The 27,761-nt window shown below is 41.3% G+C and overlaps 1 protein-coding gene across 1 annotated transcript in view; it reads right to left on the minus strand.

Moving 5' to 3' along the window:
• UBE2L3 (ubiquitin-conjugating enzyme E2L 3) overlaps window positions 1-27,761 on the minus strand; it is a 49,140-nt gene that overhangs the window by 2,681 nt on the left and 18,698 nt on the right. The window contains exon 3 of the mRNA XM_004680941.2: window positions 6,844-7,030. Coding sequence (XP_004680998.1) covers window positions 6,844-7,030 — 187 coding nt within the window. The remainder of the gene's footprint in view (window positions 1-6,843; window positions 7,031-27,761) is intronic.

Consider the following 27,761-nt stretch of genomic DNA (forward strand, 5'->3'; position numbering starts at 1 on the left):
GTGATAAAAGACTACAAGCAGCCAGCACTACAGCAGATAACTGTTCAGAGGGTTTCCTTGCCTTCGCCCTTACCCCCAACACCTCTTCATGAAGTCAATTCAGGGTAGTTTCAATAATGAGTATAGGAGAACAAAAGGTGCCTCGTGAATGCATAACCTGATAAATGCATAATGAGCCCGATCTGGAAGACACTTAGAAGCTCCTAAATGAGCCCAGGATAGGTTCATTTGACCACCCTTTCAAATCCCCAATGATATCATACTGTCAATTACAAAGGCAAAAGTCACATTGATAGCCTGGGTTAGATTTCATAATGCTCCGTTCAAAGTGCAATAAGTTTCAGGTGTAGAAGATGTAAGTGAAGAACAAAAGGTCCAAGAACCCCAAGGTGCCTCAGAGATGGGGCACGGAGAGCCAGTACACCTTCTTTAAAAAAAAAAAAAGAAAGAAAGAAAGATTATTTATTTATGCATTCAGAACTTGGGTACAGGCCAAATACACAGGGGTGGTGAGAGGATTCACCAGAAACAGAGTGGGAAGCAGAACAGGTAGACCAATGAAGGGGATCTGAGGGGAGCAGCAGGTGGGTCAGGAGTGGTCTGCTGGGGGTCGAACTTGTGCTGAAGTGGCTGCTGCCAGCTTTGTAGTGCTGTGCTTTAACCCGCTGTGCCACCAGGGAGGACCCACTCCTACATCTTACAACACTTGCCCTTACTTACCCCTACCATGACTAGCACCTCTAGAATGCCTATTATTTTGTTCCTAGCAAAAAGGCATTTCTCCTCTGGATCGCTGACAATAGATTCCTTTATTGGGAGGGGTAGGTGTGCATGACTTTCACTCCAGCACTGCAAGGAATGCATGAAAATGCTAATGCTGGCTAACTCAAACATATAGGCACAACCAGGCAATAACACCATGCTGAGGGAGGGGTCAGCATGTAGCCTTGCCACTGAAAGAGCAAGTGCCCCCCACCCCCACCTCTGCTATTTATTCTACCAGGTAAGATGGGGCAACCTGTGACTATGGTGAAGCACAGAATAAAGATGAGGTGGCATGGCACATGCAGAGAAGATGGGGTCCAGGTTGAGTAAGAAGGGGTAGCTGAGCAAGGAGGAGAGATTGTGAAGAACAGACAAGGCTGGAAGACCTCAAGGCACCTCTGCGGGCCAGGCTATCTCTAATTCAATCTCCGGGCCACTGGTGGGTACAGACATGACCACCTCTGCAAGGGCAAAATATATCACCTCCCTTTATATACCCCTGTACTCTCTAAGAGGAAGCAGACCTTGGGTGTACATTTTTTATCTCTATTCCAAACTTAATATCTTCCATATTTTGTCTTGCCCAACTGACAGAAATGATGATAAAGCTATTCTGTTCCTATTTCCCCAGCTTCACCCACTGTATTCCACTGTTGAACGTACTTTAATACATACCTAAATGACTGTTTATTTGATGTTTCCTTAAATCTCACTCTTTAATATACTTTTGAAAGGAAAAGGAAATGTCAGTAACTCAAACAGAAAATCATTTCTGCTTGCCATAAACAGAAAGCAAGCATTAAAGACATTAAAATAAGCACTAAGGGCTTCCTCCTATCCATCCAGAGAAGTGACCACATTCTTCCAAATAGTACTTTCATAGTTTCTCTAAACACTGGCCTAGGGTCCCAGGCTGTGGTTAATTTTGGTGTGCTCCAGAATTTTCTACTCCACATTCAGACGTGGCACCATTTTCCTTGTTCTTAACTTTGGGTTTGGCATTTTGAACATACGCTTTACAGCATCAAATAGGTGGTTTTCTTTTTCCACTATTAGAAAATTTTCTGTAGTAAAAATACTTTTTCATTACTGTTATAGGAACCTTACAGGGTTAATAGCTGATGATGATTTTTTGGAGGACCCTGAAGAGTTTTCATGCCATATTACAAATACTCAGGTCTCTGCTTCTCACTATGATCATCTTAATACCTATATTAAAACTTGCTTTTCAAAAGATACCCACTTTGCAAGTTTTCTATTTATTTGATTTTGTTCTGAGAATTTGTTTTGACATTTTAAAAAAGATTACATTTTATTTATTTATGCATGCAAGAACTGGGATCCAGGCCAGAGGTTGGAGGGAGGGGAAGACTTAGTAGAGACAGAGTAGGGGAGAGAACAGGTAGATCTACTGAAATATACTGCTGAGGGGAGTAGCAGGCTGGACAGAAAGGTCTGCATCCTGGCTGGGGGTGGAACTCCTGCTGGCTGCAGTGGCTGGCTTTAGCTTGAAAGTGCTGAAACTTTAACCCCTGAATCACCAGGGAGGCCCCTATGACTGCCTTTTCAAAGAACACCCTTGGTCTCTACCCCATCATTCATCATATAGAGAATAGCACTCCTATTTAAAAAATAATATAACCCCAATTTCTTGATATATTTTTCATTTTTTTAAAAAAAAGATTTATTTATTTATGCATACAGAACTGGGGTACAGGTCAGAGGCACAGGGTCAGTGAGAGGATCCAGGCCAGAGGTTGGAGGGAGGGGAAGATTTAGTAGAGACAGAGTGGGGAGCAGAACAGGCAGATCAAAGAAGCACATTGCTGAGGGGAGCAGCGGTAGAGACAGGAGAGGTCTGCAGAGGTCTGCCGCACCATATGGGTTACCTCCGGGGCTGGGGATAGAACATGCACTAAAGTGGCCAAGGCCAGATTGCAGTGTTGTGCCTTAACCCATTGCACCATCAGGGAGGATCCTCTTGATCTTTTTCTTGAACCAAAGTGCTTCTCAGCATTTTTTCTTCTAATCAAGACAATCAAAATTCACTTCCCACTCTTAATGATTTATGATCAGAAAATAAAGCCTGTAAAATTTCCTTATTTTTACTTTACTCTGAATTTCATTGTAACAGAGGATATAAATATTATCTGTAAGCCCTCCCTCATCCCATCAAAGTATTGGAGATCATGGGGCTCCATTCCCAGTTAAATGAGTGAACGGTCCCCACCCTCATCCCTGATGGTGTGCAATGTAGCAGCATTCCCTAGAATGGGTTTAAGTTTATTAATCTTATCCTGTTTATTGCTTGAGATCTCTTTGTAATATTTTAAAAAGACCTATTATTTATACATACAGAACTGGGGTACAGGTCAGAGATGTAGGGGGTTAGAGGATTTACCAAAGACCAGAGTAGGGAGCAGAACCGGCAGAGTGACTGAAATACACTGCTGAAGGAAGCAGCAGGCAGATTAGGAAAGATCTGCCACGCCATGGGGGTCACCTCCCTGGCCAGGGATCGAACTCATGCTGCAGTGGCTATGACAGCTTCATAATGTTGTGCTTTAACCTGCTGGCTACTAGCGAGGGTCTTCTCTTTGTAAACTTTATGTATTTGATTTACGGTAAGGCTAAGGGGGGGGAGGCGATGATAGTATTTAATTTATGCATCATTTTGGATTTTTCTCTCCATATAATTTTATTGCTATACTGTTTATTACATATAGTCAATATTATGCTGGTTTTGTTACTGATTGTACTTCATATGGCAAACTTCATCCAACCACCAAACTAAGGTCTTGTATATAACATGTCACTAAGATAAACTACTATAACCAGAGAGACTCATAAGCAAAAATTTGTTTTTAAATGTTTTCTTCTGGTTATTACTGCCAACTCCTCCATCTTGGACACTTGTGTTGATTTTTCTTATATTTTTCTACTTCTATATTTAATAGCACTTTACTTTTTAAAAATTGAGCTATAATTCACATACCCAAACAAACTCTTAAAAAGTGTACAACTCAGATGCTGTTTTTAGTATAATCATAAAGTTGTATGACACTATCACTATTTAACTCCAGAACATTTTCATTACCCTAAAGAGAAAATCCACTGTCACGAGTGGTTACTTTTTGCTCACCCTCCTCCCAGTTCTTGACAAATACTTATCTACTTTCTGTCTCTGTATTTATTTGCTTATTCCATATACAGAATATCCCACATATAATTGTTATTTGCAGTAGCATATGAGAAAGATACCATGAACACTGAATGATCAACACTGAGCCATGAGTGACTGAGAAATGCCAGCTATGGAATCACCCAGGTGAGTCCAGTCAAGTGCTGAATGAGAAATAGTCAAGTGCTACTTTAAGGTAGCACAACACTTTGAGGTGGTCTGTACCACAGCATGGAAATATGGGAACTTGGCATCAAATGCCAGATATAACATTTCTGATCTGTTGTAAAGACGCGATCAAGGTCAAGCAGGGCATAATCTACAAAATCATTTTCAAGAAATTCTACATATCTCATGCCCTCCCTGGTGGTGCAATGGGTTAAAGGGTAGTGCTGTGAAGCTCGCTAACAGCCACTTCAGTGCAAGTTTGATTCCTCGCCAGGAAGGAGACCCACATGGCGTTGGCAGACCTCTCCTGACCCGCCTGCTGTTCCACTCAGCGGTGTACTTTGTCGATCTGCCTGTTCTGTTTCCCACTCTGCCTCTGGTGAATCCTCTCACCACTCCTGCACATCTGGCCTATACCTTAGTTCTATATACATAAATAAAATAAATCTTTAAAAGGAAAAAAAAAGAAAGAAACGCTACGTGTCTCAAATCCCAAAGTGTAACATAGAACATACAAAAAAATCTAAGCCAGCAAGTTTATTTTATAAAAGAATGAAAAGCTGGGCCCTCCCTGGTGGCGCAGCGGGTTAAAGCACAGCACTGAGAAGCTAAAGCCACTTCTGAATGAGTTCGATTCCTGCTTGCCCCGGAGGTGACCACATGGCGAGGTAGACCTCTCCTGACCCGCCCGCTGCTCCCCTCAGCAGTGTACTTCCTCCATTTGCCTGTTCTGCTCCCCACTCTGTCTCTGGTGAAGCCTCTCACCGCCCCTGAGCCTCTGGCCTGTACCCCAGCTCTGTATGCACAAATAATAAAAATCTTTAAAAAAAAAAAAGAATGAAAAGCTTCTCAGGCTATCTTGGGGGAGCCAAGGACAGGAAGCAGATACAATCTGAAAAAGCACAGGCTTTCTGGCTTTACACCTAGATTTGAAAGCTGAAACCAGGTATAATTATATAGTCAGTTCCTTTAAGAAGTAATAGTTTTAGGGCCTCCCTGGTGGCCAGGGGTTAAAACCTCAGCACTATCGGGCCCTCCCTGGTGGCACATCGGGTTAAAGCACTGCACTAAGAAGCATAAGCCAATTCCGCATGAGTTCGATCCCCAGCCTGCCCTGGAGGAGATCCACATGGTGTGGCAGACCTCTCCTGACCCGCCCGCTGCTCCCGTCAGCAGTGTACTTTGTACTTTGTCCTGCCTGTGCTGCTCCCCACTCTGTTCCCAGTGAATCCTCTCACCCTCCGCATCTCTGGCCTGTACCCCAGTTCTGTAGGTATAAATAAATAAATCTTAAAAAAAAAAAAATCCCAGCACTAGCAAGCTATCACCAGCCACTGAAGCCTGAGCTCCATCCCCAGCAACAAAGGTGACTGCAGACCTCTCATGTCTCACCTGCTGTTTCCCTCAGCAGTGTATTTCCTGGAGACCCACTGTTCTGCTCCCCACTCTCCGGGGAATCCTCTCATCACTCCCCTCCCTCCCTCTGCCAACCTCTGGCCTAGATCCTAGCTCTTACATGCATAAGTAAGTCTTTTTAAAAAAGAGAAAAAGTAGCAGTTTTATTTGTATCACGCCAAGCCAAGTGTCTTTACTACTGGCCCCTAACTCCTCAGTTCTAAGGTAATGGACCAGACCTAAATAACTCTTTGGGGCTCAGTAACTTGAGATGCAGGCCCTCAGATTAGGGTGGAGGCTGAAAGGACTGCCCATTCCCAGGCACGGTGTTTAATACACATGAGTTGGCAAGGGCAACAATACTTGTGTTTGGGATTGATGCTCCTAAACAAATGTAGCTACCTCCTTCAACAGAGAGCTAAGAATTACTTTAATCAAGTTTTTATAAACATCAAGTGACATCACCAAGTGCCTAGACCACTGGAGAGCTTTCTATTGACTCAACATTCAGTACTCACACACTCCTTTCTACTACTAGTTGTAGAAGTCTGATGGGTGCCTTTCATGGTGCTTATTTTCTTTAGAAAGGCTTTCCATCCCATCCTCCAAGGGTTCCCCTGAAAAATGACTATCTCATAGTCACTGAAAAGTTACCTGAAGCCTCTCAAATTCCAGCACCACCCACTCTTTTTAACCATAAAAAGACCTTAACAGAAAACCACAAAAAAAATTAGAAAATTTTGGAATTCAGAAATACTCATCATAATCCAATTACTTCCTAGAGATAAGCAGGAGGCAAAACACAACACTGAATCAAGTATCTTTCGAAGAAACAAAACTGAGCATGTGTGTTCATTCAGAGATACCTATACCACATGGACACACAGCCCACACCTGTTCCAGGCCCACTAAATCCAACTACAGCTTTTGTCTGACTGTGCCCCTCCCCTGACACCACTCACTGAGGCACTAGTATTTTACTATGTGCCAGATGGCTTTGGGTCTTGCCTCTCCTTTAGCCTGGAAAGTCCCTTCCAACCTCCTTTCCTAAAATCTAGGGTTGCGTACTGAAGGCTGTATGAGGTTACTCTCAACAATCACTGTTTCCTATCCAACTCTTGAAGCAGTCCCAGAATCCTTCAAGAAAAGTTCTGTGAGACCACAAGAAGGGCCTCCTATACAGGTCAACATTTTAACTAAGATGTGTTATGGTCAAGAGAACTGGTGAGATTACAGCAGTGCAATGCACTTGAAGTTGGTAAGGTAAGGCTTCTCTGGCTACACAGCAACATCTCTAGAAGGAGGAAAAATATAAGGATATGTGCATACTTCACCTTGGTCAGTTTTGGTTGCTGGCTTCCAGTTTTCAGCACTAATTACTGGCAGACAGACCTGCCCCTTTTCATCGATGTTCGGGTGATAGATCTTTGTTTTAAATGTGATCTTCGGTGGTTTGAATGGGTACTCTGCTGGAAAGTTGATTTCGATTCTGAAGGCTCCCTTATCATATGGAGGGTTGTCCTGGAGGGAAAGACAAGAGATCAAAATGAACACACCATAGTTTATAAACCTACTGAGATAGGAATATTCTAGCAGTTTACTTGAAAAATTAATTTCTTTCAAATGCTATTATCAACTTAAGTCATATCATCTTCACGGCAAACCGACAATCAGTATTATTTCTACAGCAAGATATCTGCCAGGCTGTGAAAAGATCTGAGATTAATGTGTTGGTTTTTGTTTTTTTTTTTTTTTTTAAAGATTATTTATTTATATGGAACTAGGGTACAGGTCAGAGATGTGGAGGGTGAGAGGATTCACCAGAGACAGAGTGGGGAGCAGAACAGGCAGATTGATGAAATACACTGCTGAGGGGAGCAGCGGGCGGGCCAGGAGAGGTCTGCCTCGCCATGTGGATCTCCTCCAGGGCAGGCGGGATTCGAACTCATGCGGTAGTGGCTTTAGCTTCTTAGTGCTGTGCTTTAACCCACTGCGCCACCAGGGAGGCCCAATGTGCTGTTTTTTTTTATCCTTTTATTCCTTAAACTATTTTTTGAGTTGTTTTATATTTACAGCAACACTGAGAGGGAAGCAGGTTTCCTGTATGTAAAGCAGATTTCCTGTATGTTCTCCTCACATAATCACCCCCTTACCTTCAACAGCTAGAGTGGTATATTTGTTATAATTAATGCACCTATACTGACACATCATTTTCACCAAAAATCCATTATATGTACTATGGTTCACTCTTGGTGTTAGTATTCCACTGTCTGTATATACCACATTTATCCATTCATCAACTGAAAGATATGTTAGTTGCTTCCAAGTTTTGAGAATAAAGCTGCTATAAACATTAGTATTCTCAAAAAATATAAGTTTTCTTTTTTTTTTTTAAAGATTTATTATTTATTCATACAGAATGGGGTACGGGCCAGAAGTGCAGGGGCAGTGAGAAGATTCACCAGTGGGTAGCAGTGGGGAGCAGTGGGTAAGACAGAAGAGGTCTGCTATACCATGTGGATCACGTCGGGGCTGGGGATCAAACTCAAACTGAAGCGGCTGTGGCTAGCTTGCAGGGCTGCATCCTAACCCACTGCATCACCAGGGAGGGCCTGTTTAAAAATTTTTTTTTTTAATAATCTCTTTATCATACAAGAGCTGGAGTTCAGGCCAGAGGTTTGGGGAGGTTAGAGGATTAACCAGAGAGAGTAGGGAGCAGAACAGACAAATCTACTGAAATACACTACTTAGGGTAACAGTGGGCGAGACAGGAGAGATCTGCCTCACCCATAGGTCACCTCCCTGGCCAGGAATTGAACTTGTGCTACAGTGGCTGTGAACAGCTTCATAGTGCTGTGACTTAACTCCTTACCCCACCAGGGAGGTCCAGAATTTTGTTTAGTTTTGTATGGCATTAACAACTGTCTTCCAAAGCAGCCATATCACTTTGCATTCCCATCAACAATGAGAACTGCTCCCTCATATCTCTGGTGACATTTGGAGTTGTTTTGAATTTATACCATTCTAGTAAATATTTTTTAAATTTTCATTTCCCTGAAGACATACGGTTTTGAGCGTCTTTCCAAAGTTTACATTCTACCTTATATGTAAACTTATATGTAGACTGTTCAATTTTTAAAATTCAGTTTATTTTCTTAAGAATTTGTTGTACAAAGCCATATACCAGAGACATTTTGTGGGGGTGGAGTGGGGAATGGGATCAAAAATGGGGGGGGGGAATGTATGGGACTATGGTGATGGCACACGGGTGACTCAGTAATGGGAAACCCACGGGGATTACAATTGAGATTAAAAAAAAAAAGTACAAAATGATTTAAAATAAACTGATATATTATTAAAAAAAAAAAGAATTTGTTGTACAAACTGCTAAACATGCAGCTTCCATATAACCCACCAATCCCACTCCTAGGTATCTACTCAAAAGACACACAAAAACACTGACTCAAAAGGATACCTACACCCCTATGTTTATTGCTGCCCAAATGCCCAGAAGTGGATGACTAGATTAAAAAGATGTGGTACATATACACAATGGAATATTACTCGGCAACCACAAATAAAATAAAATAAAATAAAATAAAGTAAAGTAAAATAAAATAAAATAAACACATGCCTTTTGCAGCAACATGGATGGAGCTGGAAAAGATCATGCTTAGTGAAATAAGCCAGAAAGAAAAGGAAAAATATCAGATGGTTTCACTCATAGCAGGAGTATAACGGACCAGGAAAGAAAATAATGAACAGTTATATACCAGAGACATTTTATGGGGGTGGAGTGGGGAACTGATCAAAAACAGTGGAGGGAGGGAAATGCATTGGACTATGGTGATGGCGCATGGGTGAGTGATTTGGTGGTGGGAGGCCCACGGGGATAACAGCTGAGATGGAAAAATGCACAAAATGATGTAAAAATAAACTACTATATTATTAAAAAAAGAAAAAAAAAGAATTTGTTGTATATTTGGGATAACAGTCCTTTGTCAGACATGTTTGCGGTAGCTCTTTATTTAAAACTATGAAGAGTCCTACAAGAGGTAACAACCCAGTCTAGACTAGCACAGGCCAAAAAAAGAGACCTTGTTAGCTAAATCCTGGCCTGTTTGGTCTGGTAAAGCTAACACACAACTTGATGGCAGGACTCTAGCAACCATCAAGGAGCCTGGCTCCTTGGTGGTCACCAGGCCACACCAGAACCATGCCCACATCTCTGTCCCTAGTACCACCCAAAGAGCTAACCCTCAAGGACTAGAATACATGGTCCCAGGTACCTCTGAGAAAGCCCCCTCCTACCTGAGCTCCAGACTCTCTTCCCCTACCTCCATAATAGAGTTAAGTCTTTTATCTACTTATTGCCCTTCCCTACCACTCTGGATCTCCTGGTCCTACTACTGCAGAGCACTCAGAACTGTTGGCAGCCCCTACATCATTGCCCTTCTTCCTCAAGCCCAGCCCTAACTGAGCATTCTCCAGAAAGTAGAGTTCCTCTGCTGGGGGCTGGGGGGGGGGGTACACACCAGGTTCCCACAATCACTTATGTTTCACACCCCCTCAGTGGAAGAAATATGGTGTGGGGTATTTTAAGGATGGATAAGAGCAGAGAGAGAAGGCTAGGAATAGGAGAGAAATACAGGCTGAGAAAACTAAAGACAGAGTCTGGGAAGGGGCAGCATGAGATAAGATAAGATATGGGGCAGGATGGCTGAGGGACCACACTGGATCTGCCTGAGGAAACATGTTGTGAGGGGAAAAAGAACTTCACAAACATGGAAAAGGTCAGGATAAGACAGGGCTGGAAAACAACAAAATTTTCCCTATCTCTTCTTTGGGGAACACACTACAGAAAGCAAAGTGGAAGCAGACCCCACCCTGTTCACTACCAGAGAGCTAGACTCACTGTCACCAATGAGTTAATGGGGGTAAGTGTAAGATACTGTTTTTGGTTTTCAAGGGGTGATTTAAATTTTTTTTGTAAGTAAAACTCTAGGTCATTTATACTGTTTGAGCCATGTAAAAAGAACTGTCCTGTATGACTTTTGGTTGATGAGATCAGCTAAGTTTGTTTATTCTTTACCCAGGACTGCCCCTGAACCTTTTGCAATATGCAAGGCCCTGTGCAATGCATGAGTCCCATTAGCAGTTCTAGCCCGAGCTTCCTAGCTGGATAAACCTATAAACATTCTGAACATCTAAAAAATGGGGTAAGAGCAGTCTGAACCCAGTCTATTTTGATGATACATGTCTGGCACATGGGCAAAAACCTGCAAACAGCAGTTCTGTTGTCACAGAGGACAGGACAGGCTTAGCTGATCATCATCCAGAGTGACTTGGCCAAGCTCATCTTAACCTTTCAGAGCATCTTTCAGTACAAGGCGTTCTTCAAGCATGTGCAATCAAATCTCTCACTGCCTATATATCCCTTTGATTTTTGTTGGTGGTATATAAAAATTAGGCATTAAGATATACCTTCTGGATAAAGATCTAAAGCTCCACATGTCAATTTCTAGGGCTAACTCGTAGGGCTAAATTTTTCCTGTGAAAAGGCACACTGGAGCCTACATGTAAGTTTTTTTTTTAAAGATTTATTTATGCATATAGAACTGGGGTACAAGCCAGAGGTGCAGGGGCAATGAGAGGATTCACCAGAGACAGAGTGGGGAGCACAACAGGTGGATCAACATAGTACAGTGCTAAGGGGAGCAGCAGGAAGGTCAGGAGAGGTCTGCCATGCCATGTAGATCACCTATGGACAGGGGAATCAAACTCGCACTGAAGCGGCTTGCGGCTAGCTTGCAGTGCTGTGTCCTAACCCCCTGTGCCACCAGGGAGAGCTTACACGGAATCTTAATAATTGGATATGTAAAAAAATAACTTCAGGAATTTGCTTCAAACTCAAGATCACGCCCTCCTTGGTGGTGCAACGAGTTAGGATGCGGCAAGTTAGCCGCAACTGCTTCAGTGCGCGTTGGATCCCTGGACCCCAGAGGTGATCCACATGGTGTGGCAGACCTCTCCTGTCTCATCCACTGCTCCCTTCAGCAGTGTATTTCATCAATCCACCTGTTCTGCTCCCTGCTCTGTCTCTGGGGAATTCTCTCATTGCCCCTGAACCGCTGGCCTGTATGCCAATATGAATAATGTATGAATAAATCCTTTAAAAAAAACAAAAACAAAAAAACTCAAGATCATTTCATTATCAAACTACCCAAAGATTTCATCATTTCTATCTTTATACATGGCCCCAACCAGTGTTTTCTAGTTATTCCTGCACTTATTTGGATGCCTTGCATTTCCTTCAGTTAATATTGCTATACCAAGGAATCTTTTGAGATGTAAAATTAGTTTCTTCTGAGATTTTTACACATTCTAAATTAGGTTAGGCTTTAAATTTTACTTACCTCTTTCCTGAATGAATGTGCTGTAGGTGATTAGCCAAATAGGTCTTTAAAAAAACAAAACAAAAAACAAAAACAAAACAACTCCATGTCTAAATTCCAAGTCACTATCCACTTCCCATTTACATTAAGAAAGTGTTTTGAGACCTCCCTAGTGTTGTGCAGGGGCTAAAATATCAAGCTATTGCCAGCCATTGCACCAGGCAAGAGTTAGATCCCCAACCAGGGAACTGACCCATATGGCCAAGCAGATCTTTCCTGTCCTGCCCGCTGCTCCCCTCAGCAGTGTATTTCAGTAGATCTACCTGATCTGTTTCCCACTCCATCTCTGACGAATCCTCTCACCTCCATACCTCTGGCCTCCACCCCAGTTCTTACATACATAAACAAACAATAAACTTTTAAAAAAAAGTTTTTGTTTGATCCATATTTTCCCCCCCTAAAGATTTACTTATTTGTGCACACAGAACTGGAATACAGGTCAAAAGTGTGGGGGATGAGAGGATTCACCAGAAACAGAGGGGAGCAGAACAGGCAGATGGACTGAAATATACTGCTGCAAGGAAGAAGTGGGCAGGTCAGGAGAAGTCTGCCTTATGTGGGTCACCTCCCTGGCCAGGGATTGAACTTTGCTGCAGTGGCTGCGATAGCTTCATAGTGCTGCACTTTAACCCACTGTACCACCAGGGAGGGCCCATAAAAAATAATTTTTTTAATTAAAAAGTGTTTTGATTGAAAGTACTTATTGTTCAATAACCAATGTGTGGTTAAGAAAAGAGAAAGTAACTTCTGTATTACTTTTGTGTTAGATTCCATTTTCCTTTATTTTGCTTCTAGTCAGTATACTGACTATACATGCACAAATAAGATGTGACCAGAGTTTATTATGCTTGTTTGTGTCATTTTATGTTGTGCATTTTTCTGTCTCATTTACAATTCATCCCCCTGACAGCAACCCTCAGGAAGTATTGATATCACTCATCTTGAGAAAAATGACAAGTGAGGTAGAGCTTTGAACTTTTTCTCCTATAATAACCCACTGTGTGTATAAGCATCCATTTGGACTCACCCAAGGGTAGAGGGAACTGATGCAGATGTGCTTGTGGTGCTCAAGGTGCCTGCTATACTAATCTATCCTTTGTTGTGGGTGTATACAAGGCTCCTTTCAACTTAGACAAGAGCAGGAGACTTGATGGCCTTGGGACAATGGGTATACATCACTAGATATGACCGGAAAAATGAGGGGGGTGCGCTGTTGATCGAAGTACTCTGTGTCCCAGGGATTGATCAGTGGAATGCCTTGTTAGTAAGAGGGGACCGGGAGTATATCAGTAGATTCCCCTTCCCTAAAGCTCTAAATCCAGTGTTCGGTTTAATCCATCATTTTCTCTTTTAATATAAAGGCCAGGATCTTGCTCTTGAGTAGCATCCTGCATTGACTACACAACTCCTCTTTCTTTATCAGTGTACACACAGGGTGCTATTGAGTGGCTGCAGTCAAGCTGAACAAAAGTAGTAGCTGATGCAATACTTTATCTGAGAGTCTTATGTATTCTCCTGGCATCCAATAAGCTGTGGCCTGCTATGTTAGCTCACAAGTAGTGTAAAAATCTCAGATCTATTGATCACAATCTTCCAAGGCATAAAGCCATTTTATGACAACTAAGACCAAGAGGAAGCTTGTCAACTCTTTGGCATCAAATTCCTCATTTGTCGTATTTCTTAATCCTGTGGTGGTCAAATTTTATCTTTCCTTTCTAAAGTAATACTTCAAGAATTCAAAGGCTCTATTCCACCCCATGTCCTTCCTTTCTTGAGTAAAGACTCCAAGTCCTTTATCCATCCCACAGAAGGCACAGTTTTGTGTCACCGCTTCCTCTGTGATACAGTGAGGATACCACACAGCTAGCTCACTGACAGACACCAAGGAAGTCAGGCCAATCCTCCCAGCTCCTTGACTCAGCCTGCTGCAGCATGGCATTGTGCCATGGTATGACACTACTACAAGCAGAACTTATGAGTGACTATTCAAAAGTACAGTCCCTTTTTCATTCCAAGTGTCAGGTGAACTGAATGAAGACTTTTATCCATCAGCTACCACTTCTGTTCAGCTTAACAGCAGCCACTCAGTAGCACCCTGTGCCCATAGCTAATACTTTTCCACCCAGCAAGTTAACAAAGTTCAATCTTTGCTACCTTAAGGATACCAAATCCAGACCTGCCCTATTGGCTTTTGGTCCCCATAGCTGGGTCATGGTATTCAAGGGGAACGGAGGAAATGTCTAGTGTCTATGGTATCACCCTTCAGGGTCCATTCTAGAATTTTATTAAAATCTCTCTGGTGGTGCAGTAGTTTAAGGCAATAGCACTGCAAGCCAGCCATAGCTGCTTGCTCCATAGCTGCTTGCTCCATAGCTAGAGTTTGAGCCCCTGCCCCGGAGGTGATCCACATGGCGCAGCAGATCTCTCCTGACTCACCTGCTGCTCCCATCAGCAGTGTACTTCATCGATCTGTCTGTTCTGCTCCCTGCTCTGTCTCTGGTGAACGCTCTCACTGCCCCTGCACCTCTGGCCTATACCCCAGTTCCGTATGCATAAATAAATCAATCTTGAAAAAAAATTAGAAGAGAATGCTATTTAAAACTGAAACAAAACAAAAACAAAGAAACACACACACACACACACACACACACAAATGAGGAATCCTCAAGTTGAGGTAAGAAAGAACAATCTGTGACCTTGGTGGAGCAGGGGTTAAAGTCTCAGCACTATCAAGCTATCAACAGCTACTGCAATATGAACTAACACACATGGTGGGGCAGATCTCTCATCCCACCTGCTGCTCCCCTTAGCAATATACTTCAATAGGTCTGTCTGTTCTCTCTCCACTCTGTCTCTGGTGAGTCCTTCCACTCCACAGCTTCCCGCAACTCTGGCCTGCAGCCCAGTTATTGTACACATAAATAAATAAATGTTCTTAAAAAAAAAAAAAAGTTTTCCAAAACCCAGTTTTTAGCATTACCAAAATAACATTCTTTGCTAGCAGAGAAATCCAAGCTTGTAGAAAATTTGGGATATGGACAGGTAGAGAAGAGAAAACACAACACCCCAGTTACTTCCTTCACAGAAAAAGAGGTAAGGGTCAGTATCACAACATTCCTGCCACCTCTTACACAGGTGAATTGTGAGTGTGCACACACCCCCCTTAATCTGCAGGGATTTGTATGCACAGCACCGTAACTACACTCATTCACTTCATAGTTTGTTACTGACACTGCCCTCTCCTACCCATGCACCCTGACCTCCTAGATTTTTGAAATGGTTGAGCTTATCCTACTGTCTGGAGATACTGCCTTTACCACTCTTCCACAGCAACTCAACAACCCTGCTTCATCTGTAAAGACAATGTTTGTAGTACCCCAAGGTCTAGCTGCATTAAAGACCTCACATGGCTTATTAAATCCCACGTTTTTTAATATATTTTAAAAAAGATTTATTTATTTGTTTGCTTATGTATGACACATACATACGAGAACTGGGGTACAGGCCAGAGGTGTGGGTGGTGAGAGAATCCACCAGAGACAGAGTGGGGAACAGAACAGGCTGGCTGACTGAAATACACTGCTGAGGGAGCAGCAGGCAGGACAAGAGGGGTCTGCCATGCCATGTGGTCACCTCCCTGGCTGGGGATCGAATTTGTGCTGTAGTGGCCACAGATAGCTTCATAGTGCTGTGCTTTAACCCCTTTCACCATCATGGAGGGCCCCCATCTCGATTTTTATTAAAAAACAAACAACAACAACAAAAAAAACCCTACCAGGTATTCCAAAGCCATCACCAGCCAGTGTTCCCAGTTGTTGCATAAAGATGGGTGGCAAAGTTTCAGGCAAGAGCAAGGAGGTGCAAGCAGCATCCACTGGATCACAAGATTAATTATGGTATTTTCAAAGAAGGAAGAAGTTTGTATTTTTCTAAGACAGTGTGAAGTGCTGTGTTGGGGGGGGGGGGTGGTTTCCATATAGTTTTCAGATTCCCTGTCTACATTAGTCCAGGAGATGCCTTAGAACAGGGACCTAAGGCATCCTCAGAATCCACATTTAAAGATTAACCGAATGGCGGAATTATCATTCTCTTGTTGATTACAACAGCAACACCAGCATTTATGTCTTTAACATACCTGGAACACAATGACTGAAGAACCTAGACCAGCCTGGAACTTGTTAGAAGAGTAAACATTTTCCAGATCTCTGAATATCTTAGTCACCAGTTACAGCGTTTGATAGCTAGTAAAGTAGGAGATGTGAGAACCTCAAGACTAATCTATAAGGATAGGATTTAAATCCCAGGTCACTCACATAGAAACAGAACTACCACTAATTAGGGAAGAAAAACTAATATTACTGCTTTTAAAAATCAAACCTGGGCCCTCCCTGGTGGCGCAGAGGGTTAAAGTACTGCATTAGGAAGCTAAAGCCACTTCCGCATGAGTTTGATCCCTGCCTGCCCTGGAGGTGACCACATGGTGCAGCAGACCTCTCTGACCCACCCACTGCTCCCCTCACAATCTGCCCTTTCTGCTCCCCACTCTGTCTCTGGTGAAGCCTCTCACCGCCCCTGCACTTCTGGCCTGTACCCCAGTTTTATATGCACAAATAAATAAGTCTTTAAAAAAAGAAAAATGAAAGCTAACTACAAGTGAATAATCAAAAAGAAAAAAAACTAAGTTAAATTATAAATGCAAGGCAAATTGCATTTTGGTTAGAATTTGTGGCTTCCAGAGTGGGTGTCGTTTCTATCTCCTCATAACTCTCTTCTACATGATAGAATCTTGAAAATGTTCTGCTAAGAAAAGAAGCCAAACACAAAAGGTCAAATATTGAATGATTTCCTTTATATGAAATGAAGAACGGCTAAATATACAGAGACAAACAAAGTAGATCAATGGTTGCCTAGCTTTGGAAGGATGGGGTGATGGCTCAAAAGTTGGTTTCTTTGGAGGGAGAGGTAAGAAAAATGTTCTAAGATTGTGGTAAGACCTCACATGTATTTTTGTTATATCCCACATGGTTTTCAATTTTAAAAAAAGATTTATTTATTTATACATACATGAACTACCTCTGTGAAGGTATTAAAAAGCCACTGAACTGTACACTTCAAATGAGTGAAATTCATGGTTTGTGAATCTCAATAAAACTATATAAAAACAATAAAAGTTTAGGCCCTCCCTGGTGGCGCAGCGGGTTAAAGCACAGCACTGAGAATCTTTAGCCACTTCCGCATGAGTTCGATTCCCGCCTGCCCCGGAGGTGACCACATGGCATGGCAGACCTCTCCTGGCCCGCCCGCTGCTCCCCTCAGCAGTGTACTTCGTAGATCTGCCTGTTCTGCTCCCCACTCTGTCTCTGGTGAAGCTCTCGCTGCTCCTGACCCTCTGGCCTGTGCCCCAGTTCTGTATGCACAAATAAATAAATCTTTAAAAAAAAAAAAATCAAAGTTTAACTCAGGAGTACTGGTTCTCAACTGAGGACAGTATTGCCCTGGGGAAGTTTAGAACTCCCTGAGTATGCATTTAGGTTGTCTCAATGACAGGGTGGCTACTATCATCTAGTGAACAATAAACAGTGACAATCGCAGACAAATTCATGTGCACACATCAAAATGCAGTTTGCAGTGCAAATCCTCTAAGAAATACTGCTCTAAAATAGCTTAAAAAAAAAAAAAAAAGAATACTGCTCCGTGAGAACAACAAATTCAATTCATAAGCTGTAGGGTGTCTATTAACTGTAATACACAGTACTAGGGATAGGCAATGGTAAAGAATCAGTAATGGCCTCTGCTCAAACCAGAACACCGAGAGAGACATCCATACAAGCTATAAAGCAAAAATCACATTGTGGACTTACATGTAGAAGACCCTAACATGCCATTCAGTTAACAATCCCCTTATTTCTTTGCTAGCAAAACCACAATTTTACTTGCATATGTAATGCTACTTCATTGTGATTGGGGGAATCTACAGGTCAAAATCTATACTGTGTAACCCAAAGGACACAAAAACACTGATTCAAAAGGACACCTTCACCCTTATGTTTATTGCTGCTCTATTTACAGCAGGGAAGATGTGGAATCAACCCAAATGCCCAAAAGTAGATGAGATATGGTACATATACACAATGGAATATTATTTAGCAACCAAAAAAGATAAACTCATGTCTTTTGCAGCAATATGGATGGAGCTGGAAGGGATCATGCTTAGTGAACTAAGCCAGAAAAAGAAAAATACCAGATGAGTTCACTCATAGCAGGAACATAAGGAGCCACAAGGGGGGCGGGGGGGGGAGAAGCAATTGTAATAAAGATGAAAAAAACAAAACAACTACAAAACCAGAGACATTTTACCAGGGTGGAAAGGGGAACAGGATCAAAACTGGGGCAGGAAAAGCACACGGGACTGTGGTGATGGTACATGGGTGAACTGGTGGTGGGAAGTCCACTTGGATTACAAATTGAGATGTCACAACTACACTAATAACACTGAATATTTTTTATATATTGTATTAAATAAAAGATTTGTCAAAATGAATAACATCTTAAAAAAAAATGTGGGCCCTCACTGGTGGCACATGGGGTTAAAACACAGCACTAAGAAGCTATCTGCAGCCACTGCAGCATTTGCAGCATGAGTTTGATTCCCAGTCAGGGAGATGACCCACATGGCGTGGGAGACCTTTCTTGTTTTCCCCACTGCTCCCCTCAGCAGTGTATTTTGGTCAATCTCTTTGTTCTGATCCCCACTCTATCTCTGGTAAATCCTCTCAATCCGCCCCCCTCCACTGCCCTGTACCATAGTTCTTGTATATATAAATAAATAAATCTTAAAAAATAAAACAATGTGACTACTGGAAAGTTAAGTACAACTGAGGTTCACAGTCTACTCCCATTACAGTAATTGCCATACCCTGGCCAATCATGAAGACATGGTTGGGGAATGGCCATGTGTTCTAACTCCAGATACTGAGATGTGAGCATTCTGTGTGTTTGAGTGAGGTAGTTTCTACAATAGGTACCTTAGTTTCTTAGTCACACTAAACCTCACATATGTTAAAATTGCATCTCCATCTCTCTCTCTCACACACACACACACCCCTAAGGAAATATAAATTGCAGTGGTGAGTTGTAACACTGTCAGTTTTCTGGCTGTGATAACTATACAATGGATGAAGGGTATTACTGCCATCTCCACATCATTTCTTATAATTATGTGAGAATCAATAATCATCTCAAAATAAGGAGACAGGCTTTTCCTACCTGTGGGGGCTGCACAATTTCCTAACTGCAACAGCTATCTGATGACTGACTAGAAAACTGCACAGAATGGAATGAGCACAGCACAAGAGAAATAAGATAGAATCTCAGGTCTCGCTCACATCACTGGGGCAGTGGATCAACCTGCCCAGAGTGCCCACCCAACAAGACATTTAGTCAGGTATAGTAACATTCCCTTTTTGAACAGCCAAGCAGAGTTGGGGACTTCCTACTTGCAGTCAAAAATAACTTTTTTATAAATGGTACCACAGGAGTCCTCCCTGGTGGCACAGTGGGTTAAAGCACAATAGGTATGAAGTTACTGGTATGAACAGCCACTGCAGCATGAGTTTGAACCCCAGTCAGGGAGTGACCCACATGACGTGGCAGACTTCTCCTGTCTCGCCCGCTGCTCCCCTCAGCAGTGTACTTCGTCAATCTGCCTGTTCTGATCCCCACTCTGTCTCTGGTGAATCCTCTCATTGTCTGTCTACACCTCTGGCCTGTACCCCTAGAGTTCTTGTATGCATAAATAAATAAATCTTTATTTAAAAAAGTGACACAGAAGAGGACATAATACATTAAAAACCTGGATACAGAGCCTTTCAGAGGAGACTCAGGAAGAGAATGATGGTGGCCCATTAATTAGAAGGGGTATATATGCATGCTTTCATAGATGGGAAGAGACACAGTGGAACCCGAGAAAATTAAACAGGTATTTAACTTGACAACTAGTTTTGAGTATTCTGGCTTTAGAACAACTCAGAGTTAACTAGTGGAGAACTCTGACCTATAGTCATGGGACAAGGGAACTAAGCTCCTCAAAAGAGGCCAATATCTGAGTATAGGTATCAGAGACGTGGTATTAAGTTTGTGAGGTGGTGCAAAAAATCTATGAAATGAAAAGGACTGCAGAGGCAAAAGTAGTTCCAGTTTGTGAAATGGGGAGTTATCTGTATATTTAATGCAAATGCCAAAAAAATATTCAGAAGGACTTTACCAAAACATGGTGTATATGGGCAGTAAAAGGAGTGCAGGGAGCGTCAGGAGCCAGCAGAGAAACAATATAATGTCAGAGAGACTGTTTTCCTTTCTCAACAGGCTGGCAGAAGAAACACCAAAGGAGTACCGGGCTTTTCCAGAGAACCTTTATTTCATTTTGAAAACAATTATTTGAGTCATCCTTTTGATATAGAAGGCCTCAATGATACAGAGCGGACTCACACTCTAGTTCTGAAGTCCAAAGGCAAAGCAATCTCAAGCAGTCTGATTACAGCATTAAATACATTAGCTAATGTCAACATTTGCTCTGTGCCAGGCACAAGAACATTGTTGACTTATTTATTCCTTCTGACCACTGTGAGAGGCAGGCACTTATTTGATCAGTAACTTAGGCAGAGACAGTAAAAAGGAAGACTTACTATTATTAGAATGTTTTGACCTGTGCATGTATTACCTTCTCAAAGGTAAAACCAGCAACAGAACCATGATTTCAGGCTAACAACAGCATGGCATAGGAGAAGCCTAAGCATGAAAGGAACTCAAACTGGGACAAATCCTAGCCTTAAAGAGCTAATAGTCTAATCATGAAGTTAGAAAACAAAGAGCAAACAAACACCAAGGAAAACAGAAGACGTTAGTTCATAAAAGCAGAAATTACCATAAAAGCAAATCACCCAATGAGAACACAGAAAAAAGAAAATTTCTACTTCGTGATACATCAAGCCAATACGACCATCTTGTGAAATCCACCAACAAAGACACACACACACACACACATGCACATGTGCACACAATTCAAGCTCACATATGAACAGAGATACAAGCACACTAAACAAATTTAATATGATGGTATAAAAAATTATCACCCTAAACACAGAGAAGTTAATACTAAAAGAGGGGTTTAATTAGTAGGCCACTATGATAATCCTAAAACTTGAGTTGACAGTAGGGGGCCTCCCTGGTGGTGGTTAAGTCTCAACACTATAAGCTATCAGCACAGCCACTGCAGCATAAGATACCCAGGCCTGGGAGCTAGCCCACATAGCGCAAGCAGACCTCTCCTGTGTTGCCTGCTGCTCCCCTCAGCAGTGTATTTCAGTCACCTGTTCTGCTCCCCACTGTCTCTGGTGAATCCTTTCGCCTGCCCCCCTTACCCTTGCATCTTGGGCCACATCTTAGCTCTTATATGCAAGCATGCATGCATAAATAAATTTTTAAAAAGAAAAAAAAAATGAATTGACAGGAACATAGTACTTAGTCAAATCCACTCATTCCTGAATAAAAGACAAAAACTTGGTGTGAGAAATCAGGAAAATGGCATGTCAGGCCTCCAAATTCCCTTTCTGCCATAGAAGTTTTAAAAAAATCCTGCAGAAACTGTCAGAACTCTGGAAAATAGCCTAAGTTCTACAGCAACCAAATGAACACAGAATCCAGGAAAAAAAAAAAAGTGAAAAAAGCTTTGTGGCTATTTTATTTGCTCTTACCTCACCCCCTCCCTGACTGAACAGCAGACAATCTTGATGGTAGTCTCCATTCCCAGTGTGGAGCCTGGTCCCTGGTTCCATGGGGAGCAGAGAAGACCTTATTCATAAATTACTGAGTCTGTTCTAATCTGTCTTGTGGTTACCTGAAGGAATGCACAGGTATTCATCTTTGTTTTTCCCTACTCAGAACCCACAGAGGATGGAAAACAGTAGGCACTGCTTAGAAATATAGTAAGGCAACAACAACAACAAAAAAACCACAGCCAGCAGGAGCAATAGTTGAGACATGTAATAGATTGCCCAAAGTCAAAGAGTGAAAGTCAGGGGACAATTAGGGTACTCAAAAGTGTCTGGGAAATTGAGAAAACCATGTACAGGCCTAGAATGGGATACATGCCCTGAGAAGATCTAGGGCTTAACCTGTAGTAACATAAGGTTCAATCTAAGTAGGAGTGAAGGCAAAAGCAGAACTGTAACTGGCCTAGCTATTTGTTAAAGAAGTGCCCCAGCAGAGTCAATTTGTAAAGACAGAGACACTTTAGAAATGCTCCAGGTAATCAAAGAAAATTCAGTCAAATACTGACTGATAATAACTGAACCTTCAACAATTAAAAATAGCAAACCCCAGAGAAAAGGGGGAATCAAGTTTCCACATTATAACATTCACACATCCAGTTTTCTATCACAAAGCTTACCAAGAAATAGGATACAAAGCATATAAAAAAATATGGCCCATTGAGGAGAAAAACTAACTGACAGAAACTATTGATCAGGAAAGTCAAAATCAGAATTACTAGATAAAGAAGTAAAACCAACTATCTTAAATACACACACACAGAGATACAGAAAATCATGGGCAAATAACTAAATGAAACCATAAAAATGATCGCTGAACAAAATGAGACAATGAAGAGAAAAAAATCATACAAAAGGATCCAAATGGAAATGTTGGAGCACTATAATAATTAAAATGCTCCAGAATTTAATTATTGATTAATTAAACCATAGATTTTAGTAGGTATAAGAATCAGAAAACTTGAAGGCAGGACAAGTTTCCTGAGGAGCAGAAAGAAAAAAAAAAAAAAGGAAACCAGCAAACAGAACCTAGGTACATACATGTTCATGGGACACCATCAAGCAGATAAACATACACGGTATGTGACAGTCATTGGAATGGCTGGGACGATCAGTGCGAATGAGGAGACACAGCACCAAGAGACCACACCGATCTGGAGAAAACAGGACAGTGTCGTATTCCTTAGGAAGTTCCAAAATTAAGGAGTCTGGGGAACCTGTCTACACACCTACCACCCTACAAGAGGTTCCTAAGTGCTCTACCTTGTGATCTGCCTCCCAGCTGCTCCTGGGGACTTGAGCAGTCTGGTCTCCTGTGGTCCAGCAGGAGTGAATGTTCTCCCCAGGAAAAAGGATAAAGCTCACAGGCTGAGTATCCACCTAGAGTGTGCAGTAAGGTAGAAGTTAAGAGTAACTGGACAAGGGGAGCAAGGTAGTGATTTGGAGGTAGAATATGGGTAGGAAGACCACACAAGAGAGGAACACTGGTGATAAAAAAACGACCAGTGATGTAAAAAAAATAAAGCATACACAGGATGGGGAAATCCTTAAAGAATCAAGAAAAAGGGCAGAAATAACATTTGAAGAAACAAGGCCCCCCAAAAGCCCCAAATTCCATGGAAGGAAGGTCAATGACCCTGCTCCCAAACAGGATTGGGTCAACTTAGGGGCCCATACCAAGACACAATCAAATCATCAAAAACAAAGAGGTAGTCTAGTAAAGCAGTAAGAGAAAGGTGGCTTATCAGATAAGACAAATTGGATCTTAGTAAATAAGATAAACCACTGATTTCTTCCCAGAAACCAAGGAGGTGAGAAGGCAGTAGGGTGATGCATTTAAGACACTAAAGGAAAACACTTGTCAGGAAAAACTATCCTACACAAATGAAGGAAAAGTTAAGACACTCCCAGATAAACAAAAACAGATTTTTATCACTCGTAGCCTTGTCTTAAAAGAAATATAAAAGGGCCATTCTGGCTAAATGAAAGGACACTAGACAGTAACTTAAAACTTTTTGAAGAAAACAAGGACATGGTAAAGGTAACCACACAGGAAAATATAAAAGCCAGTATTTATATTACACTTTTGGGTTATAACGCCCCCTTTGCAATAGCAATAATATAATACAGAGGTAGGTAAGGGAGTTGGACCTATATGGAAACAGAGTTTACATACTATTGAAATTAAATTGGTACTAGGCAAATTAGGTGTTAAAAGAGAAAGATGTTAATTGTAATTCTCAAGGTAGCTTCTCAAAAACAACTTAAGATACAAAAAAGGAAAGACGGCAGGAATCAAAAGGATGTATCACAAAAAAACAACTAAATACCACAAAGGCAAGAGTTAAGAATAAAAAGCACAGAAGATATCTGGGGGGGGGGGAGAGGTAAATAATAGAAACAAGTTCTTTCTTCTAATTATTTGAAAGGTTAACTGTTGAATAAATTTCCCACTTAAAAGACAGAGATTGCCAGAATGGGTGAAAAAATACAAACAATCTATGTGCTATCTACTAAAGACTTACTTCTCATACAAAGGAAGAGGTTACAAGTAAAGGGTAGAAAAAGATACGTCATGCTAAGTAACCAAAAGAGAACTGTTGTGGCTATATTAACAGACAACAGATTTTTAAAAAAAATTTATTTATGCATGCATGCAAGAGCTGAGATGTAGGCCAGAAGTATGTGGGATGATGAGAGGATTTACCAGAGACACAGCCAGGAGCAGAACAGGTGACTGAAATATACTGCTGAGAGGAACAGCGGGTGAGACAGGAGAGATCTGCTGCGCCTTGTGGGCTAGCTCCCTGGCTGTGGATCTATCTTGAGCTACAGTGGCTGCTGACAGCTTTACAGTACTGACACATAATCCCTTGTACCACTACTGTGGCCCAAGAGACAATAGATTTAAAAAAAAGATTACAAGAGGTAAAATGTTCAACGCATCAAGAAAATATAACAACTGGAAACAAACACAATGAGCAAATATAAGGACCAAAATATATAAAGCAAAAATTGTCAGACTTGAAGAGAGAAATTAAAGAAATAAAAGTTCTAAAATAAAAGCAATTTCAATAGTCCAGTTTCAGTAAAAAGGCAGAAGAGCAATAAGGAAATAGGTCTTTGAATGACCTAATGACAGAGCTGGACCTAAAAAAAATACATACAGGATACTCCATCCAACAACAGCTTTTCAAGGGTATATGAAACATTACTTAGCACAGACCACAAGTCCTTAAGTAAATTTTAAAGGTTGAAATCACATAGGTATTTTTTTTCTAATCACTGGGATTTAACCAGAACGCACAAATATGTGAAAGTTAAACATACTCTTGGAAAATGTATTTCTTTTTAGCAATGAGAAAAATCAAGAACACTAGTAACTTGCCTAGAATCAGACAACTAATAAGTAGGGAAAGGAAGCTGTGGTTTGTTGGGGAGGGGGGAATTCCTTTTAGAGGAAAAAGAAAGACTCACTGTTCAATAAACCCAGGGCACAGATGTTAGCAAGATCCTAAAAGTTATGATTAGGTAACTTGGAATTGTATTTTGAGCATCAAATATGTCAACCTAATTCAGTAGAATGCTAGTAGAATATTACCTTTAATAAAAAATAGCATTTATTATTATGATTATTTTACATTTTAAAAGGACAGGTTTATTAGGAAAAGGAGAAAAAGGGAGGCACCTGAATAGTCACAGGTGGGCAGGACAGCTGCACTTTTTATTAATTAATAATCAATTAACATATAATTAACATTTAATGAATTAATGTTTAAAATGTGTAACAGATTTGTTACTGCCTTACAAGTTACACTGATTAGTTTGATAATATATCTTTACAACAGGCCCTCCCCGGTGGTGCAACGGGTTAAAGCACCGTGAAGCTATCCACAGCCATTGTAGCATGAGTTTGATTCCTGGCTAGGGTGGTGACCCACATGGCATAGCAGACTCCCTAGACCCCACCCGCTGCTCCCCACAGCAGTGTACTTCATTGATCTGCCTGTTCTGTTCCCCAATCTGTCTCTGGTGAATCCTCTCACTTGCTGCACCTATGGCCTGTAGCCCAGTTCTGTATGCATAAATAAAGTCTTAAAAAAAAAAAAAAGAAGAAAGAAAGAAGCAAAGAAAATTTATAGCTCTAAACACTTACAAGAAAAAAGATTTCAAACAACTGGAAACCTTAAGGAATGGGGGGGGGACCCCAAAGCTAGTAAATACTAGCAATTACAGGGAGGACAAAAGAAAAAAGGTATGGGAAAACAACACACACACACACACACTCGAGTGTATACATATGTATATACAGACATGTATGTAACAATTGAAACCAAAAGTTGTTCTTTGAAAAGATATAAAACTGACAAACCTGAAATGACTAAGGAAAAAAAGAGAGGAGACTCATATTACTGACATCAGAAATGAAAGTGGGACATTACTACCAATTTTACATAAGTAAAATAGGATTATAAGAGAGGACTATGAATAGTTGCAAGACAACAGATAACCTGGATGAGATAAATTTCTACCAAAACTTAATCAAAAAGAGTAAGAACTATAATAAGAGAATCAGTCAGCAAAAATCCCATAACAAAGGGAAATCTTGAATTAGATGGTTTTATGGGTGAACTGTGCCATAAATTTAAAAGATTAACATCAATCCTCTTCCAAAAAGCTGAAGTCAGTACCATCCTGAAGCTAGAAAAAGAACACTACAAGAAGGAAATTGTAGTTCAAAATTCCTTATGACTTTTGATGCAGAAATCCTGAACAGTTGACACCAAAGAGTTAAATCTCAGCATCAGGAAGGGATTCGCAGCCACTGCAGCAGAAGATAGATTCAGGCCAGATTACTGACCCACATGGTGCAGCAGACTTCTCCTGTCTTGCCAATTGCTCCCCTCAACAGTGTATTTCAATCACCTGTTCTGATCTCCACTCTGTTTCTGGTGAATCTTTTCTCACACCCTGCCCCCTGCACTTCTGGCCTCCACCCCAGTTCATTTATGTATGTATGTGTGTATGCATATATAAACAAACAAACAAATCTTAAAAAAAAAAATTATCCACCATGACTAAATGGGATTTATACCAAGAATACCTGATGAACACACACACACACACACACACACACACACGCGCGCACGCGCGCGCACATCTCTAGTAGCTTAATTATGCTCTTCACTCTGTCCCTGGTGAACACACACAAACATACACACACACACCCGCACCTCTGGCTTAATGCCCAATTCTTGTATACACACACACACACACAAAAATCTTTGAAAGAAAATATTAAGCTGAAATATATTTCCCCAAAGAATTAACATATCATATCTCAACATTCCATTCCCATAGTTCAGCAACAAAAAACCTCACAGATAACAAGATCATTAGAATAGAGCCCTTGTGAAAGGAACAATGTCTATAAAAAAGGCCCCAGAGAGCTAGCCCTGTCAACATGTGGATACAAAAAATCAGTGACCCAGAAGAGAGCCCTCAGCCTCATCCCAACTCCCCAGAACCCTAAGTAAGTTTCTGTTGTTCATAAACTTACCACTCTCTTGCATTCTGTTATACAGCAGCACAGAATGCACTAGGACACAAAGCAAACTGGGAACTTTTGCACCTATCAAGTTGGCAATAATTATCTTTCTGTATGTTTGTTTTCATAGGTTCTTTATTACCCATTGCCAAATAGCTTTCTATGGATGTGCTACAAAAGCTTTTAACTACAACAAAGGTTGCACATTTCACACAAGTCATTGATTAAACTTTTACCACAACGAGATGTGTTACTTTTAGAGTTAAGGATACTGGGACAACCTGCATAACTTGCCAAAGATCACCCAGCCAGTAGGGGGGCAGGGAGGACTGAGTGGGACTCCACAGTCTGGCACTGAGTACCTGACACTCAAAATCCCCTTTAAAAACACTGAGGAGAGGCCCTCTCTAGTGGCACAAGGG

The sequence above is a fragment of the Condylura cristata genome, unplaced genomic scaffold, assembly GCF_000260355.1.
Source record: "Condylura cristata isolate star-nosed mole 26May11 unplaced genomic scaffold, ConCri1.0 scaffold00011, whole genome shotgun sequence".
NCBI classification, from domain to species: domain Eukaryota; kingdom Metazoa; phylum Chordata; class Mammalia; order Eulipotyphla; family Talpidae; genus Condylura; species Condylura cristata.